The 19198-nt window shown below is 35.3% G+C and overlaps 1 protein-coding gene across 1 annotated transcript in view; it reads left to right on the top strand.

The window, feature by feature from the left end:
• The window catches only part of LOC149077106 (dopamine receptor 2-like), a 116034-nt gene extending 99294 nt beyond the window's left edge, over window positions 1-16740 (top strand). Inside the window, exon 3 of the mRNA XM_089242684.1 lies at window positions 13897-16740. Coding sequence (XP_089098810.1) covers window positions 14096-15604 — 1509 coding nt within the window. The 5' untranslated portion in view covers window positions 13897-14095 and the 3' untranslated portion in view covers window positions 15605-16740. The remainder of the gene's footprint in view (window positions 1-13896) is intronic.
• Window positions 16741-19198: the final 2458 nt, after the last annotated feature.

Genomic DNA, 19198 nt, shown 5'->3' with positions numbered 1-19198 from the left:
GGGCGATAGAAGCTACGAGTATAACATAGGGTCCTATGGGTTCGATGGGTTGGGGGGGGGGGAATGGCAAAAAAAGAAAATTTCTGAAGAAGGAGACGATGGAATAAAAAGTTTGGGAAACTGGTCTACATGATGCTGGATATATATTCATCTTCACACAAATATTTTCCAGAATTTTATTGCTAAAATTTTATGTAAAAAACCTCACTTTTCCCTCACTTTCTTCTGGAGAGAAGCCATCTTAAAAAACCCCTGAAAGTTAAGCTTCCAGTTCTGCCATTTCATGAAAGCCCTCAAAGTGCATATTCAACATATTCCCAACTCAAAACTTACACAATCCTTTAAGTTAGGGCTTAACTCCCTGAGATTGAAAAAAAAACCGAATTTTTACAGTGAGGCAAAAGCAACCACCAAATATGTGCATGCAGGGTCTGAAAGGGTTACGACTACACTTCCTGAAAAACACGTTCAGGGCGCGTGCACACGCTTGAAATGCGTAGGAGGCTTGCTTACTGAGATGTCGGGTGGCTTATAGAGAAGAGGGCTGATTCATCGTCCTCATCTTGGAGCGGCAGAACCAGTTTTTGGTTCAAATTGACGTCAAATCTTCAAAGTGACGTTAAATAACAGCAGGATGGGGAACAGCGGCTATACCGGTTACACTGACGTCCCACTTCACTCAAACATGGCGGATAAGTGATCCTCGGGTTTGAAGGTACCATAAGTGAAAGGATGGAGGTATATATTGCGCACGTGTTAAAACCACGTACGCGAATATTTCAAAAACGCTGTTGTGACAAACTGTTCTTTTTACTCACAGAATCATCCTCGCATAGTTTTATAAAATATATATTTCAGACAACAAACAACAAACACACATGCATATCAATTACACTAACGATGAGTTTAACTCTTTTTCTTTTCCCTAAGTAAAACATATTACGATATCCAAATCCAAGTTTTTATGTGCATGGAGTGATCGAAAAAGGGGAAAATTTTGAATTATTCAGGCCAAGTCATTCATACTCAAATAAGGGAAAGAGTTCGATCGTATCAATGAGAACCTCGTACAGTAGAAATTGCTTTTTACGTATTCAGATCATTCAGTGCAAACGAAACAAAAAATAAAGGAGAGAGAAGAAACATTCTTTGTCAGCGGAAAAGAAAACTGTTAAAACTGCAGCCAAATTCCATAAAAAAAAACACTCAACCAAAGAATTCAAAAAGCAAGAAAAAATTTTGAGGAAATTTTCTGCCCACTCAGCTTTTTGTTTAGAAACGATATTCTAAACTGAATTTTCTGTACCTGATAGTTTTTTTGTTAATTCCCGGATGTTATACCGCGTGAGATGTTTATAAAATTTCCGAGATAAAATTTTTTTCTGTGATTTTAGACTTAATTAAATATCTACACATGTATTTGAATTTCGGTTCATTTCTTTGATTAGATTTTTTTTTTCTCTCTCGAATTTCTCGTTAATCAGGGAAAGAACATTTTTTGGTTTCCTATATCTGTGTGTGAGGATTGAATTCTAAATATCGTGAATATTTTTAATGAAGGAAAAAAATTGAATGAGAAATACCTTCATTCATAATTTTTATAACATGATTACTGATAATGTTTCAGATAGATAGATAGAGAGAGAGAGAGAGAGTGAGAGAGAGGGGGTATCAAAATAATTCGAAGAATTTATTTTAAAAAAATTGAATTTCGAGAAATGAAGTTATTGTATAAAGTATATTGAATTATTATTTTGTGTGCAAAATTTTTTTCTGCAATAAATACAATCAAAGGTGATAAAGGCGTTGAAAACATTATTCAGAGAAATCAAAATAAGACGTATATTATAAAGAAAAACATTTTCTTTTCTTCAGATTTCTGTAAATTTATTAATGACTTAATGAATGAAATGATAATATTAGAGTTACTGTGAGTAAAATCTGATAGTTAGCATCTGAAATTGGAAATGGATACCAATGGAATATTAGTGGAGTATTTTTATTTTAAAATTCGTTTTTACATATTTGAAAATTTAAAATTTCCATTAGCGTTAATTAAAATAAGAAGAGAGTATAAGCTTCTCTCACATCTTTTTCTCAAATATTTTCTTTGATCATGTTCATAATTTGATATATATCATCGTTATTTTTGCGATACGCCTGATATTTCAGCTGAAATTATTTGAATTTTCGAGCACTTTCAAATGGAAAGATGAAACACGTTACCGCTTCTTTAAAAAAATGTTTTTTAGTCATAAATTATTCATATTTTAATGCATTTTTCATATAATTTTTTGAATTTTCGGTAAAATGGAAGTAATAGTTTAAAAATGTAAAAAAAAAGAAAAAAAAGATTTGCACTGGCTGTGTTTAAAAGTTAGCCATTTGAGGAATTGTTTATTGCAGGAAAAATTGATATGTGACTATGAGAGAAATATATACACGCAAACAGGGTTTTATAGAGAATCGAAAAAAAGATACATAAATGTTTAAAATAATTTCCAATTTTCAACATCACACCTGCCATAAAAAAATTATTTTTACACCATTAAAATGATGACAGTGAAAGTTTCCCATGTTGGTCCTCATTCGTTAGTACATGAAAGTGTGGCACATTTTAGTTAACATGTTAACATAAAATGTGCAATAAAAGTGTTTTCGTTTTCAGTTAATTAGTGAGTAATTTAGTAGTAATTAACTGAGTAACTATTTTTTCTTCTGAGGCTTTGGGTTTTCGAGGTACGAATTAGTTGAAGTAAATTTGGCGAAATCTAGTGCAGTCCTGACTCGTTAAAAAAAGTCTCGCCACAGAGAACAGGCCTACAATTATTCAATCTACGGTACAATTATTCAATCCTTACACTTCAATGATAGAAAAAATGAGTACAGAGATGGTAGCACTACGCTTAACAAGCATTACACAGAAACAAAACATACGTATACGCACATTCGGGGATATACTAATTCGTTAGAAATTCCGTAGAGGAATGTGTTCGAGGTGCAAGTACTATTGAGTAGCAGTAGTCCTGACTCCTGTTTTGGATATAAATCGTTCAAACACACGTTTCACTCACGTATTCGATTGCTTTCCAGGGAAACCCGTTGAATGTTGATGGAATAATCCATATGCTTATTCTTATATTTTTTTAGTAATTTGATTATTTATTACACAGGGTGTCCCATAAATTCCTAAATAGTTCAAAAATTCATAAAATTGAAATAATTTTTATATTTAAATATGGTTTCCAAGAAAGTTAATGTCACTAAGAGGGATTTTGTTTTTGGTACGGCAGGACCTTTGGTACCTTTCGTCAATATTTTCTGAGTCCGAAGCTTTCTTAAACTTCCAGGCAAGGATTCCTGGCTGAATTAAAACAATTTCGTCACTAGCGCTTTATCCAACAATGCCACATCACAATGGAAACCTCATGTATGCGTCAGTGACAGAAAAATGCAGTTAGATAGGAATACGCAAATTTCGCAAAAAAAAAAAAAATTTTCATCTGAAATTTCGCATTTATTCGGAAAAAAAATTCAGATCAGAAATTTTGCAATTATTCACAATAACGAATTCCAAATGAAAAATTTTACTTTCATTCACACACATACACACACAAAAAACAACTCGAATAAATGAAACGGTTTAAATAAAAACATATACGGGGTGATTATAAAAAAACTATCCCGACATATGGGCCCCTAACTATCATACCATTCACAGAAACTGAATGAAATTTTGGCATAAGGTATTTTGAGGTATGCGCTCAAGAATGATATGGAAAACAATAGTATCACTCTAACAGTTACGGTTACAGTGAGAAAATTTCGAAAATATCAAATGGCAACAACAAGTTTTTTGTATTCGAATGCGATCTCCATACTGAAAAACACTAAATAGCGTTGGAACGGCACCTGTAGCACGAAAATCCCCGGAGCTAGGCAAGGAAAAAGTAAAAAGGACTTTGCCGTGACTTTACCAGAGCATTAATGTTCGTTTCATTCGTCACACCGAGATCCCAGCCTGATTAGTCCTCCACAAGGTCATGTGGAAAATTTGTGAAACACAATAAAATGCTTTATTTTGTGCTGCTTCTCTGTCCTTATTGGTTGTCCTCACTTTTAGCCTATCTACCACCGGTGATTTTCATGCTATAGTTGCCGTTCGAACGCTATTTAGGGTTTTTCACAATGGAGATCACATTCCAAAAAAAAAAAACCTTGTGTTGCCATTTGATATTTTCGAAATTTTCTCACTGTAACCGTAACTGTTAGAGTGACACTGTTGTTTTCCATATCATTCTTGAGCGCATACATCAAAATACCTTATGCCAAAATTTCATTCAGTTTCTGTGAATGGTATGATAGTTAGGGGCCCATATGTCGGGATAGTTTTTTTATAATCACCCTGTATATATATTCTATTAATTTAACCTTACTTTTTTCAAATGCTTTTTACAGCATCATTTTCCGAAATTCAAAAAAAGTTGCATATACAGTCGGGTACACTTATAACATAACCGGTGGATAAAAAATACGGTTGTTAAATCCTTAAAATTTGGCCCACTCACGTCTTATACATTTTTATCTCTGTTATAACATACTTTGCTTAAAACACACTGTGGATATAACAAACCAAAAAAACGGGCTTAACCAAAAAAATAATCCAGATATAACACTGCAAAAAAAAAAAAAAACCCAGGAAAATATAGTCAAAATCAGCCTTTTAAGGACAACGTTCTTTGTATACGGGTGATATCTTAGACCTACATTTTTTTCAATAAACGCAAAAATACATGGATGGAGTAGTTTCACTTCCTAACCAACAGATAGATAGCACTGAATATTATAATTGGCAAACTTTAGCGCTACCTGTCGATAATGAATGTAACTATTTTGGCAATAAAATTTTTGAAATTTAATAAAACCCTGTCTTGCTGTGCAGAACTGTATCGTCTATGCTTTTCGAATTATGGAATTTTCACTTGTTTTTATAACTTTGTGATCTTTTTATTGGTGATCTCAATTCAAGTTGAAATTAGTGGAGTACTTACTGGTATCTAATTCAAGTGTATTGATTGGTGAATTCATGAACATCAGTGGAATTATTTTTTCTGTATTTTTTAATTGTATAATACTGTCAACTTCAAAGGGAAAGGCCATTAGCATAAACTCAAAAAAATCTCATTAACATTTCAAAAAATATCTGCATGTTGTTGTATATTATCTCGTTTTCTAAATATATTTCCAAAATTTCCAGGTACCAATCAAAAACTATATATTCATGCTACATTATATTTCAATTATGTGAGGCATAAGCTTCTTTTTTCTACGACAATCTCAATAATGCATATATGTCATTGCTACGTAATCTAATTTCAACACCTCCCTATAACATACACGTCGGTTATTACATACACTTCTCGAATCACCTAGGGCTATAACCGAACTGACTGTATTTACATCTAACACAAGATCAAAGGGGGAAAGAAGTGATGCTTGTGGTTTCCCTTTCAAGCACGCTCACAAGTACTGAGCAAAGTTACTTTTCCACTTCAAAAAGTGTAAATTACCTAGATTTCGCAAAAAAGTAGTAAAAAAATCAAATTTCAGCATTTATTCGTCAAAGTTGGCAAATTTCGCATTTATCGTGGTTATTTCGTAAATACGAAATGTACGTATCCCTAATAATAGATAATTTTTGGAAATCTAGATTGGCCACATTGAAATTGTTCATAAGTGATTGAAATTTTCTCTGAGTTAATATTGAACTTTCCCACGTTATTAAAAATGTAACATCATATTCCACAGATATTCATGACTGCATTGCAACTATTTGTGCTAAATGTGGGTATTGATCCACATTATACTAGACCACTAATATTTGCCGTCGAAGTTACGAAGTATTGAATTCCATGAGCTTTTCACTCCCAAGAATATACTAAAAATACAGTTCATATTCGCAAGTAAATATAATACATTTGATTCTAATGGAATGTAGAGTGTAGTCATGGAATCGTGAAATATGCAGTTATAAAACACATAGCAAGAGATGTAACTTTACTCTTTTGTGTAGTTACTTAGGGTTCCTTAAACTAAATGTTAATGATCAAAATATTGGATTGTTAAATTTAACTATTATACATTATAATTATGTGAATAGATTTTCAAATAATTATAATGCACTACGATTTCGTTCGTACGTAGCAGGTTCATTAATCACAGCAGGTGATTAATTACATTGAGCAACCAATTTCGAAAAAGTTTACAAACGAGAAAATAGTAATTCCTTATGTAATTCAGTGTGCTGAACACGAATTCGACCATTAAAAAGCTGGATTGGCTACGGTTTTCTTTTAAATTGCATATTTAATGCACTCATATAATAACACAAAACGTCGAAACACAACATGGGTAACTTGTGTTTAAACAAAACAAATATACTGAAAAGTTTATACACATAGTTCAGGGAGATGATTATTTAACTCCCCATACCGAAAACGACTGGTGAACCGTTGGTCCTAGAGGCATACTTCTAATTCGAAAAATTATCCAAATAACGTGTAGTACTCAGATACGTCATTCACGTTGAAAGGGGTTGTACAGCTATTAAAATTTGAAAAGAAAAATCAAATTTCTATACGGACACCCTGTCCTCAAAAACCCACATAGAAAGCTTTCATGTAATCTCTCCTGAGGCCAACCAAACAAATTTCACGTTTTAAAGTGCATTATTCATTGGGATATTTGAATTCAAAAATTGGAGAAGAACAAAAAATAAACTAACGTACAATGCCTCTCTTTCACTTTTTTTTGTGCCATTCTTTCCCACCTTTCTTCGGTTTCTAATATATCTGAGAATATTGAACTTAGAAACGTGAAATTTCTTTTGTAGCCCCAGGAGAATAAGGGCAGCGACTTTCTATTTGGGTTTTTGAGGAGATGGTGCCCGTATATAAGAAGTTAGTTTTTATTCTAGCAACTATAAAACCCCTTGCAACATGAACGACGTATCTGAGTTCTGCACGTTATTTGGATAACTTTTCTAAGTTCAAGTATGAAAACTCTTCGCCAGCGAAATGCTGCAAGAGGACATATGAAATGATCCTGTATTACTTTGTATATATTGTATATATTACCCTGTATTGTATTGTATGTAGCACGAAACAATACATTGAATTACATGAGTATGTCGAAAGCAAAATCAATATACAGAAAACAAAAAATGCTGTATATTTTACACAGATGTATTGAAACTTCACCTATATATACAGTCACAACATTAATATACATAAGAACACAACACAAATACATAGAAACGCAAATGTATTACAGTACTATAGCTCATTTATCGGCGTCTGACTCGTTACTTCGTTTTGTATTGCGCTTGTACTGGACCAACAGTAATCAGCAAGCACCGAGGTGGACTATTTCCTTTGTTCACGGTTCTATGGTCTATGGTCCTTGCTATTTTTTCACCATACAATAATACTTTTCGACTGTTAACCCATTGTATGCCAAAACTCTATTATTTGACTATATGAGAAAAAAAAACAATTACACAGAAATGGTAAAATCAATGAAATATGAAAGAAAAACCATTTTTTTCGGAAAAAAGTTTTATTAAATTAAAATTATTAATAATTAATTAATTCATTATTTATTAAAAATTTTAGAACATTTTTACTGATTTTGTAGCGTTTATAGCAGTCAGTTCAAAATTTAGGTACAACAATGAAAGCTAAAAATTCCACAGCTTAATTTAAGGAACAGAGTTTAAAATAATGGGTTATTATAGTAATATCTCAGAAACAAGAGCCAATAAAATGTTTTCATGGCGATATTCGTGTTCAGCAAATTCGGAATTGAATGTTTTCGTGTCGGACGCAATGTTTTTCATTGTTCAAACGTGAAGTAAAAAATAGAGGGTATTTTCCCCGTCTTTTCGATATCATTGCGAACTTACCCTTTGCTATTGAATGGAGTGACTCGAGCTCCCGGGTCGCTTAATAAATACCGTTCGGCCGTCGTAAAATCAAAATAAAGAGTCCCTCATTTGCTTTTCTAAAGAAATTTATCGATATCCGAGATGAACTCCCGTAAGTCGAGCGAACTAGATGAGAGAGAGAGAGAGAACCTCTGTGTGGCTCGCGTGGAGAATATTATTTATGAGTGAATCTTTTCCCATTCGATATATGTGTAAAGAAAAAAAGCCACTCGCTATAAGCTGACACATATTTCATTTTACGTTCTGACAAGTGGGGAAAAGTATCTTCATGAATCCACATTTTTATTATATCGTTTCTCATAAAGTGGAGGCAAATATGTTCAAAACAAGGTCGTTTATCTGTTCTTTTCTTGTTGCGTTATGGCTGTGCTGGGAGTGCGGCAAAAAGTGCTCGGCGGGAAAAAAAACAAACCTTCGAAATTATTCGGATTATATTCGTGTAAAATCCGAAGTGGAGAGAGATGAGGATTATTTATACTTCAATATATAATCGCTACGTTTAATCTGAAGTCCCCTGAGATGGGAATAACTTGCGATTTCTCTAATATGATTTCCTTTTTTTCGGTATTTTTACTACTGTATTTACAGTTTTTAATTTCTTTCGTATTCAGGTTAGCGTGCTGCTATAGCTTTAAGCCTTTGACTATTGACGATACTTCAAAGTTTGAACTTATTCTCATTTAACCCCCGTAACATTTCTCACGTACTGTCGGCCCCGCTTAATCGCATGTCAACGATTCCAGCAAGCAATATACGATTAAGCGGGGGTTTCCGATTATCAGCAGTTCAATTGCCATTTTACAACGTTAGTATATTGAAAACTGATGAACGATTAATATTAATAAAACTTCTTGAATAAATCTGAGAAAAATGAAATTAAAATTATATTGAGTGCGGTAGCCTCATAATTGGGTAACCTTTAATTGGGGTATCCGTTTATCCGATTAAATGGACCGGAACAGTGTTCACCAATACGCATCAAAACTCAGATTTACTCTTTGAAATTTCATGGAGAGGTGAAAATACTACTTCTAATATTAGGTTATTTCTCACTAACCCCCCTCCTCTATTTACAAAAATACCCCTTGAAATTTTGTAGAGAGGCGTGAAATTACTGTTCAGTATTATTTTTTTGGATAACACTGAGGGTGGATGCACAATGGTGGGTGTTGGTATTTTGAAGTGTGTGTGTGTGTGTGTGTGTGTGTGTGGTTTCACCCCTGTAAAAGTGTTTACTGCATCACGGGGAGTGTAATACAGTAAAACATACCTGTATTTTTTCTACAAAAATGACACTATATAAGACGTACTTTCTAAAATACCATAAAAATTCAGAAAAGAAATAGGTGTAACGTGTTGTTTTTTTTCGCATGCATAGCGAAATCCCTTTTTGCGGACACTAGTGGGATAAAAAGAACATTTCTCGTAAAATACGGGAGTGACCGTATCAGAGGAGGAGTTTCCGTTGAATTTGTGTATTAACAATGATTGAAATTGCTTCTTATTTGAATAAATTCTGGCAATATTGAGATGCATTTAATGCCATGGCAATGCATAATTCTTGCATAGTCAAGCAATTAAAATTGCAAAAAAAATATTAAACAAACTTTACGTACTGAATTCACATCTTTTGAGAAAACTGATCAATCGACTTTTCGTGGGTTTTGTGCTGAGTATTCCAACTCCTCTCAAATGTATTTTTAGCTACGAGACTGAATTCGATGACATTCCGTCATTGTGTTTACAGGAATGTATTCAATTAACGCATTTAATTCATTTATGAGATCAAAAACTCGAATTTTATGTTTCTCACTTTATCGATGAAATAAATTTTTTCTCTTAGTAATAGACAGTGACGCTCATACTATAGCTGGACATATTAAACAGCGTGAAATAATGTAAAATATACGAGGGACACCCGACAGACCAGACACGACCCAGGCTCTGTCCCTCCCGGGATACGAGGGACACCCAGCAGCACGTGATTTCAGATTCTGAACGGACATCAGAGTAGCCAAACATCAACAAACTACATATTAAGCCAAAATATTGTTCAAAAGTAGCCACATATAAAAATTTGATGAAATATTAATTTTTTGCTGTCATCTAGTGATCATGCTTCGAACAAAATCTGCAACTATTGATGTCCGTATAGTGGTTTTAGTACAATAGAGAAGAGGAATGATGAAAATAGTGTCCGTGATCGTATAATACCATAAATCTTTGCTGGTGACCGTGACCATAACTAAGGGGGTTAGCTACGGTTTAAAATACGCCATTCAAATATGCGTAAAATATCAAAAATATTGGGGAGACGACGCGAGTGATTCCATACTTGCGAGCACGGGGCAAGGGGAGCCACCACTATAAATCGTTGCTAACTCTGACTCTTTTGAGGTAACGGAAGTAAAGTGCTTTGCATCAGTCCGGGGTCGTGAACGGTTCTACCTATCTATCCATTCAAATACGCATTTTGGCGGGAAATTTTTATTTGGTCGTAAAACAGGGCTGACCGCGTTAAGAGATTTTTTATATTGCATTCAAAAAATACGGGACCATAGACGATTAAAAATGAGATCAATAGTTATTTTTACCAAATAAATACAATAGTTTTGATGGATAACGGAATTCGGATCATTACACCTATGGATGAATAGTAACTTCGTAGGGGCAAAAAGAAGAAGGGGAAAGAGACCCAGTGATATTTTTGGGCACAGTAATCACACTGATACTTTAATAATAATAGATACGAACGAAATTTCTGATTCCATATTTGGCATAAAAAAAAGAAACTTCACGTATGAAGTTTTACGCATGACTCTTATCAGCTACGTGTGTATTCCATATCGCTGGTGATGGCCACATTTAGGAGAATTTCTGGAACTCTTATTTTTTATATCTTTATATTTCCCCTCCCGGCCATCGGCGTATCTCTGGTAGTCATTTTGACCCGGGAATCTTCCCGTACTGTACCAAGTAGACGATGCTGGAAGCAATTTTCCGGATGGGATCACAAGCCCGAAGCAAATATATCGACCATGTTTATTTATTTCTATCCTTGCTCTGCCGTCATGTAGTAGCTACTGTGAGAGTTCTCTCTTCGTTTTCTTCTCTGCGGAATATTTTTTCCGGCTATTTTTCTGAGAAATCCTTAGCTACTCGACTGACTGAATGGAAATTTGCTTCCGGATATTGAGGAGAAATTTCCATTAAGATCGACACGATATGTCCGACGACATGTCTTAGCCAAAGAACCGTTACTGTGTATGCGTGTATGAAGAAAATGAATAGTGTGGGAATGCAAAGAAGCTGTAAAAAATTTAAAATACGATTTTGCAGATATTTCGTTGCATGATTTTAATCAATGTAATGAGGAGTCTGATGGAAATATGGCCATGTTGGCAATATTGCCAATTATTTCTGTATATGTATTTTTCATTTCAAGCGGGATTCGAAATTTGATGATGTGTGATATATAAATAATAATATAACATACTTTGGCTATAATACCCGTCGCTGCCCGCCCCGGTTTTCTTCAATTACTGGGAGAACTGCAAAAGTGACAAACCATTGTAAAGGCGTAAACTGGCAGCACAATTCATAATAATGGCAGCATTAAAGATGTGGTAAACCATTGTGAAGGCATATACATGTCTGAAACGCATTGTTAGGGAGCCACGGTAACCAAAGTAATCATTCCGAAAGTGATCGTTGAGGCCCAAAAATCATTGTTGCCTGACAGTTTTTCACCAGTTAAGGACATTTGTCCTGCTCTGGCAAACTTTAAAACTAGCATATCGTTCAATCCGGGCCCTGTTTGGTATATATGCAAAATATGGCGATGATAGATAAAAAAAATGTGGACTTTATATAAAAATGTTACATAGATGATAGCTACTTGTTGACACGATTTTTTTTTTATGATGCGTAGTTTCACGCCAGTTCACCATATTGTGCCTGAAGTGTCATTCATAAAAACATGCTATTATATTTCGACACGAGTATTTCTTCTCAGGTTTCCTTATTCCACTACTTTAGCTCGTTAATCATTGGTAGTACCAAATGATGTTTAGTGGTGTCGCGAGTTCAATACACGATTCGTCTTCAGAAATAGTGTGTATTGTCGTATTTATTGTACCCTATTATTGTCGTGGAGATACAACAGATCCGGTGACAACATGATCACAGAGAAAGATTGCTACTGCAGGTTGTTCCACACCGAGGGGTTGGCGGTGAGTAGAAAAAAAGGAAAAAAATGTCGAACGCTGAAGTTCGGAACGGGCAATAAATTATAGGTCCCGGTCTAATTGGCCCTCATGTGCAGAAAATGACCGCGGTGAGATTTATGTGAAGAAAAGATTTAAGTGATCAAATTAAATCAATCATAACATGTGCAGTTTTTGATGCTTTTTAAATTGCATTCATTGTAATTTCAATCTGCATTTAAATTTCTGTCTATCATGAGGCACATAGACGTAAGTTTCTTTGAAATTTTTTACAGGCTGGTTTTTGGCCAATTATGCTATATATAAACTGCGCATGTGAGTGAATAAATTTTTATTTTTTTCAGAAGTTTTATGTGACCAACTCTTTATCCTCTAAGCCAATTTCTATTCACTAAGAAAGTAGAAATATTTATCTGTCCGAAATGCGTCTCTTAATTCACTCAAAAAAATTTCAATTTTTGATTCGTTATTTTAATTTTGTTAAAGCTTGCGAAATTTATTATCTGGACGAAGTATATTTCTTTTTATATTTAGTTTTCAATGAAAAGTTTTCTGAGTTCTGTAAATCAATAAGTTCTCGTGAAAATATCTGAAAATGTATTGAGATATGTACGTGAAGCACTTCATTGGCCGTATTATCCTCCCCTGTTGTTAATATGGAAAAGAGATACTCTGAGGAAAAAAACCTATTTTTTCTCACATTTTCGTTCAGACATACCATGGATCGTTTATTTTCCTTTTAACAACTTTTCAAAAGTATTTTTTAGCATTATCTGTTTTTTTTTCGAAGTTATCCTAGATGCTTCAGAAAACACTATTGAAGCATGGCGAAGTTAACCTCACTTACCTTATAATGATAACAAAACAAAACAAAATCTGAATCTATTTTCATACTTCACGTATAGTGAATATGGAGTGAAAAGGAGTTTCAAGAACATAATTTGTATATATTTCTGCCAAAGCCTGAAATTGACCAGTTCACGAAGTGGATATTTTCATTGCAAATTTACCTGGCCAACGTCTTAATTTCGGGCTTTGACCAGCTAGTTCGACAAGTGCAGGAGATCCCTGGCCATAATCCGATAACAAAAATCATGATTCGAGGTCATCGCCAAGTCAGCGTATTTTTTCGTGATAATTATGTCTACATTGGTTATGGCAACCCTTTTTTTTCAAAGTTTGACAGAAACAACTGTATGCCTATATGATTATATAAATATTTTTATCTCTGAAAGTTCTTTTTTTTCGCTCGTCACATGGAGCTAATCTAATACAGCTACGATATATTATAGCCATGTATCACGCGTTGGCGATGAAAAATTGGATTTGGCGCACACCGGACCGTCTTACATCATCGTATTGAACTTTGGCCACAGATCTCCGGCCATTTTACGAAGTGGCCAGCCAAAGCCTAAATCATTTTTTGCAAGTTTCACTTTGGCCAAAACCCTCGTCCAATTCACTAAGAGGCCGCATTTCGGGCTTTCCCAGAAAAGAGAATAGGAATGAAATTTCATGTCAGGAAAATTATACAGTTGGGGAAATATTAGAATTTAATAAATTCATATTTTTGCTTGTGAATATGCAGTTTCATGTTACTATAAATGCAAATAATTTTTACTAATTTATCATTTTGAATGAATAATTTCTCTTTCTCACCCGCAGGTTCATCCACGGACATGTTTGAAAAAGACGAATACTTTCAGTCTCGATTCGTACTCCTACAGATCCATATAAATTGAAATATCGACTCGAAAATTAGAACAGAATTAAAATGCATAGAAATATTCAATCTCAAAACATCAAATATGTGGCCTGCGGAGAACTCCCATCCACCCAATAAAAATTGATTTCCCCATTTGCTATGTATATCGATGAACTGACGGCATTCTACATCACAAACGACAGTCAGAAAGTGCCGCAGCATAAAAATGTGAGTTCCACCGCCATACTAGATGTATTTATTGCCAGATCGGGTAACGACTCTTTTGTGAAGAACTTCACGTCCGCCGTCATAGAGAGTACAATGATCGTGAACAACACTCTCGACTACAATGTGCTGGAAGCTGGAAATCCATCTTCCATCGAAGTGGAGTTCAAAGAGGACTTCATGACAGCGGTGACCAGAACCGAATCGAATTACACTAACGCCTATGTCCCGTCGTTCAACGACACCATACTGGCAGTCGTGCTTTCGTTCTTCAGCCTGGCCACTGTGTTCGGAAACATTCTGGTGATGGTTGCGGTGGCGAGAGAACAATACTTACATTCCGTGACGAATTACTTCATCGCATCGTTGGCGACAGCGGACTGTATAGTTGGCGCAGTTGTGATGCCGTTCTGTATAGTGCTCGAGGTTAGTGACAACTACTGGCCTTTCGGCCAAGACTGGTGTGACATATGGAGATCCATAGATGTCCTCGCGAGTACAGCTTCAATAATGAATCTATGTGTCATTTCGTTAGACAGATATTGGGCTATCACCGATTCCATGTCGTATCCACGCAAGATGTCACCGACTCGAGCTGGGATCCTCATAGCTCTCGTTTGGGTGTGCTCTTCACTGATATCTTTCCCAGCTATAGCATGGTGGCGAGCAGTATCGGTAGGTCCACCTATTCCATACAGATGTTTATTCACCGATGACGTTGGATACCTAGTGTTTTCTTCAGCGGTTTCTTTCTACATTCCTCTTACGGTGATGCTTTTCACGTATTATAAGATCTATAAAGCCGCCGTGGAACAGAATAGGAGCTTGAAGTTAGGAACTAAACAGGTACACGCAGTCAACGGCACCAACTGCGCGTCCTTGACTTTGAGGATGCATAGGGGAGGCGTACTCATGCGTCATCTACGCACCAATTTCGCTGACAACAGCGGACATTCCAGCTCTAGCGACAGCGCACTGCACGATGACAACGTCGGCGAGAGGAATTCGCTACGGATCCCGAATCGCCAGCTCAAAGCGTTCTCGCTCAGCAGGAAGATCAGCAAGCTGGCTCGGGAACGCAAAGCCGCCAAGACTCTGGGTATCGTGATGGGTGTTTTCATCCTCTGCTGGCTGCCATTTTTCGTGACGAACGTTCTGGTCGGCGTCTGCGGATCGAGTTGCGTGAATAACTCGGAGCTCGTGTTCTCCATAGTGACTTGGTTGGGATGGATCAATTCGGGGATGAATCCCGTCATCTATGCCTGCTGGAGCCGAGATTTCCGAAGGGCGTTCATCAAACTTCTATGCTTCTGCTGCCCGAAACTGGCAAGAGGTCGCCAGGGTCGCCGCACGAGATTGAGGCAGGTTGTCAGTAACGATCTACCATCTCCTCAAATGCGTTCTTTGTCCAGTGCCCCACTTACCAATGATGTCCGACTTTAAACAATGGGTATTACATCTCTAAGAATCATCATTCCATACGAACTTCGAACATATCGTACGTAAGCAGTCTTTCTTTCAAACCTTGCTATTAAAGAGGAAAATTTTCATTTTTTTTCCGCTGTCATCTCAGAGCTAGGAATATAATCCATCTGATATGCGACAAGTTCAAAAATTCCCCAAATATATATGCGTGTGTGTGTGCCATAACGTGTGATTTCCATATATACGACTACGAATGCAGTGAGAAAAACGAAAGATACTTATTTTTTCTGAGTCATTGGAAAAAGCCGCATAAAAATAGGGAACGCCAAGTTTTACTGGCGAAAAAGGTTTTAACTGTGAGTGTGCATGTGTATGTCTGATTGAAGTTCATCTAATATAACGTGTCAGTTTATTTGAATATATGCATCTAAATGTGTGTACATATACGTATTTGTGTGTAATACAATTGCACTCACAGTGTAGAACTGTTTATATACAGTTTATATGAATTACCCGCTCCCTATAATAAGTTGAACGTGAATTATGTTGTCCATCAAAAATTAAACTAGAACACACCTTCACTCGAAACTTATGTCACCGGAATATTTTCAGTAAAACTTGATTCAAACGGGGTCGTTTGATTTTCATGATCAATTTAATCACAAAAGTTATGTAATACATAAGATGCAACAACTCTTAGAATGAATCAAAGTGTATTATCATTATCTCATCTGCACGTAATGTTCTTGTCAGAAACTTTCCTATCTCAGGAGTACAACTCACGGAAAAAGATTGCTATCGCAGGGAATCCCAGACCGAGGGGTTAGGTCACCAACCCCACTCGGTGATTATAATGAAATGTCTGCCGTTCGGAATCGGTAAAAAATTCTAGGTTCTGGTCTTGAGTGACCACAGAATGACCGTGGTGCTATAAAAATGATCGAATGATCTGCACATAATGTGGATTAACATTAATTTTGAGTTTTGAAAAATCTTCAATGTTATTCTCTTATCTTTAACGAAGACAATTTAATAAGCTTAAAAAAAACTTCTGGTAAGTCCCGTTGAGAAAAGTAATTTTTCGAGAAAAAAAATGTCACTTTGAATCACCTTTTGAATTCATGAAGTTATCAAGACAAAATAAGAGATACAAGATATACAGAAGACTGGATGTTGTGAAGATATTTATTACTTGAGATGTTAATTTTTTAAGGAAGGAAAAAACTCATCTCTGCCGGGAGTCGAACCCGGGTCCCTCGATTGCCGGACGAGTGCTCTGACCACTAAGCTACAGAGGAGATAGAGATTTGCCTTCGCTAGAGGGTATATATGCCGAACGGAACCGTGCAATGGACGGTGAAACCGATCAGCTAAACGCTCTAGCGAAGGAAAATCTCTATCTCCTCTGTAGCTTAGTGGTCAGAGCACTCGTCCGGCAATCGAGGGACCCGGGTTCGACTCGAGGCAGAGATGAGTTTTTTTCTTCCTTAAAAAATTAACATCTCAAGTAATAAATATCTTCACAACATCCAGTCTTCTGTATATCTTGTATTAACAAGTGGAGAGCGACATTCATGTCATAAAATAAGAGATTTCAAAATAACTTCTTGAGCATACCATCATTCAAATCGTTTTGAGGTCATGTGATAACATCCACATAAATATAGTTGCTGGACTACAATAATTATCACATTTTCAAGAAAAAAATGAGGGAAAGTGAAATGATGTCACCCCAAACTATAAATGGCTGGATACAAAGCGGTGGTGAATTTTGAAAACAAATTAAACATGAAACTTGACGTTAGTTTTCTTTCCAAAATTCATCGCCACTTAGTATCCACTCATAGGCCTATGTATTTTGTGTCGTGTTTTTATTTAGGCTATCCTCTGCAGTGCTTAAATTAAGACCTAGTATTTTGAGGATAATAGCGCGCCTACGTCAATTTTTGCAACTAAATTTCAGAATCCCCAAGAATTCGGCTTTGAGCTCACGCGTTATTAAAATACCAATTAATGATGAAGTTGCATTTAAACTGTTCAGAATTGATTCTGGACATTTTTGAAAGTATTTTTGGCAAATTTTTGTTTGTATAAATAAATACATTAGAGTTAAATTTTATCCAGGAAAGCTTCAGTGATCTTACACTAATGCAGCGTTTATGTTGAGTAAAATATATTTTGTTTGATTTTTTTTCCCCGGATGGTGTCGCTTATGCAAGAAAATACCAAAACGATCAAATTGTCTCCATGGCTATATCTTGGGATTGTAGACGATGAGTAAAACAATGTTCTTTAAACTGATGTATGTTATGACAGCATATGGAAATTTCAAAATATCAGGCACAAGCCATGAAAATTTTTATGTAAGCAAACCACAGGACCCCTACAAACTAACAAGGAAAAATCTATGCGTTACATCACTTTTGTGAAATCCTTCAGAAAAAACATAAATTTCTTTTCCAGACGTGATAAAAGCACCATAACGTAACGCAGAATATGCAAGGAGATTTAAGTAGCTGTCATGTAATATTTTGTGTGATATAGCCCTGTCATGTATATATATATATATTTGAAATAGCCATTTGTTAACGTTATTTATATAGCACTGTACCATGATGGTTTATAAAATTTTATCACGTAGTTTTGATTATGTAATCCAACGAAAATAAAAGTGAAGTACACTTTATACATGCATGCATGCCCCTCGTCCGGCCTATACAGGCTATTCCAAATCGTTTGCATTGCGGATATCTCTGCGCAACCGTTGACTTTAGACACATACTTTAAAAAGTACAGAGTTTTCGAATGACGTGTAGTCACTTAAGATCTCAAAATTTGTTTGAGGTGTCGTATACATAAAAAAATAAAGAAATGCATTTCTTAAGCAACCCGTGACAGCTAAAACTTCCAATTATCAAAATGGGAATCCCGCTCTAAAAATTATTTTAAAAAATCATATTATTTATAAAATTACTATGTTTTGACAAATTATCAGTGTGTTGGGAAGTCTACTTGCGCTCGAATGTTACCATCTTTAGGAACTGTAGACCAGGTTTCATTAACAAGGTTTTGATGTATGACAGTTTTTTTAAGGTTTAAACCGTAATTTGACCTATTATGTCAGAAACCTTCCGTCAAAAACCTCAAATATTGCTTTTTCAATATAAAAATTCCCATTAGAAATACACACGTTAATAGCATGTAATGTTTAAAGTGACTATGTTATACAAAGAATAAACACTTAATATGATTGTAAAATAATTTTCTACTCTCTACAGAATTATTTTAGACAATGTATATGTTTTTTTTTCCTTATAAGATATACAATTCGAATATCACATAGCATAAAGGCGCAAGGAAAAGCTATAGAACGATTCGATATACTTCAACAATATATGTGGATTTATATAAGCGTCTGCTTCATAACAAACAGGTGTTTAAAAAATCCACGCACACCATAAATGTATGTTGATATTTCTTTTACTGTTAAATTATCTAGATAAGCTCTGATACTTAAAACAATACCCTCATTGTGCATAACATTAGAATTTATCTAGCAATCAAAATACTGTAGGACTAAAATGTCCTTCCTTTAACTTGGCAGTGCTCTCT

This window comes from Pholcus phalangioides, unplaced genomic scaffold (assembly GCF_987345545.1).
Source record: "Pholcus phalangioides strain wild (caught in Gottingen) unplaced genomic scaffold, Ppha-v1.0 ptg000015l_1, whole genome shotgun sequence".
NCBI classification, from domain to species: Eukaryota; Metazoa; Arthropoda; class Arachnida; order Araneae; family Pholcidae; genus Pholcus; species Pholcus phalangioides.
Note: the sequence above shows the minus strand (reverse complement) of the source record. Positions and strands in the feature narration are given on the sequence as shown.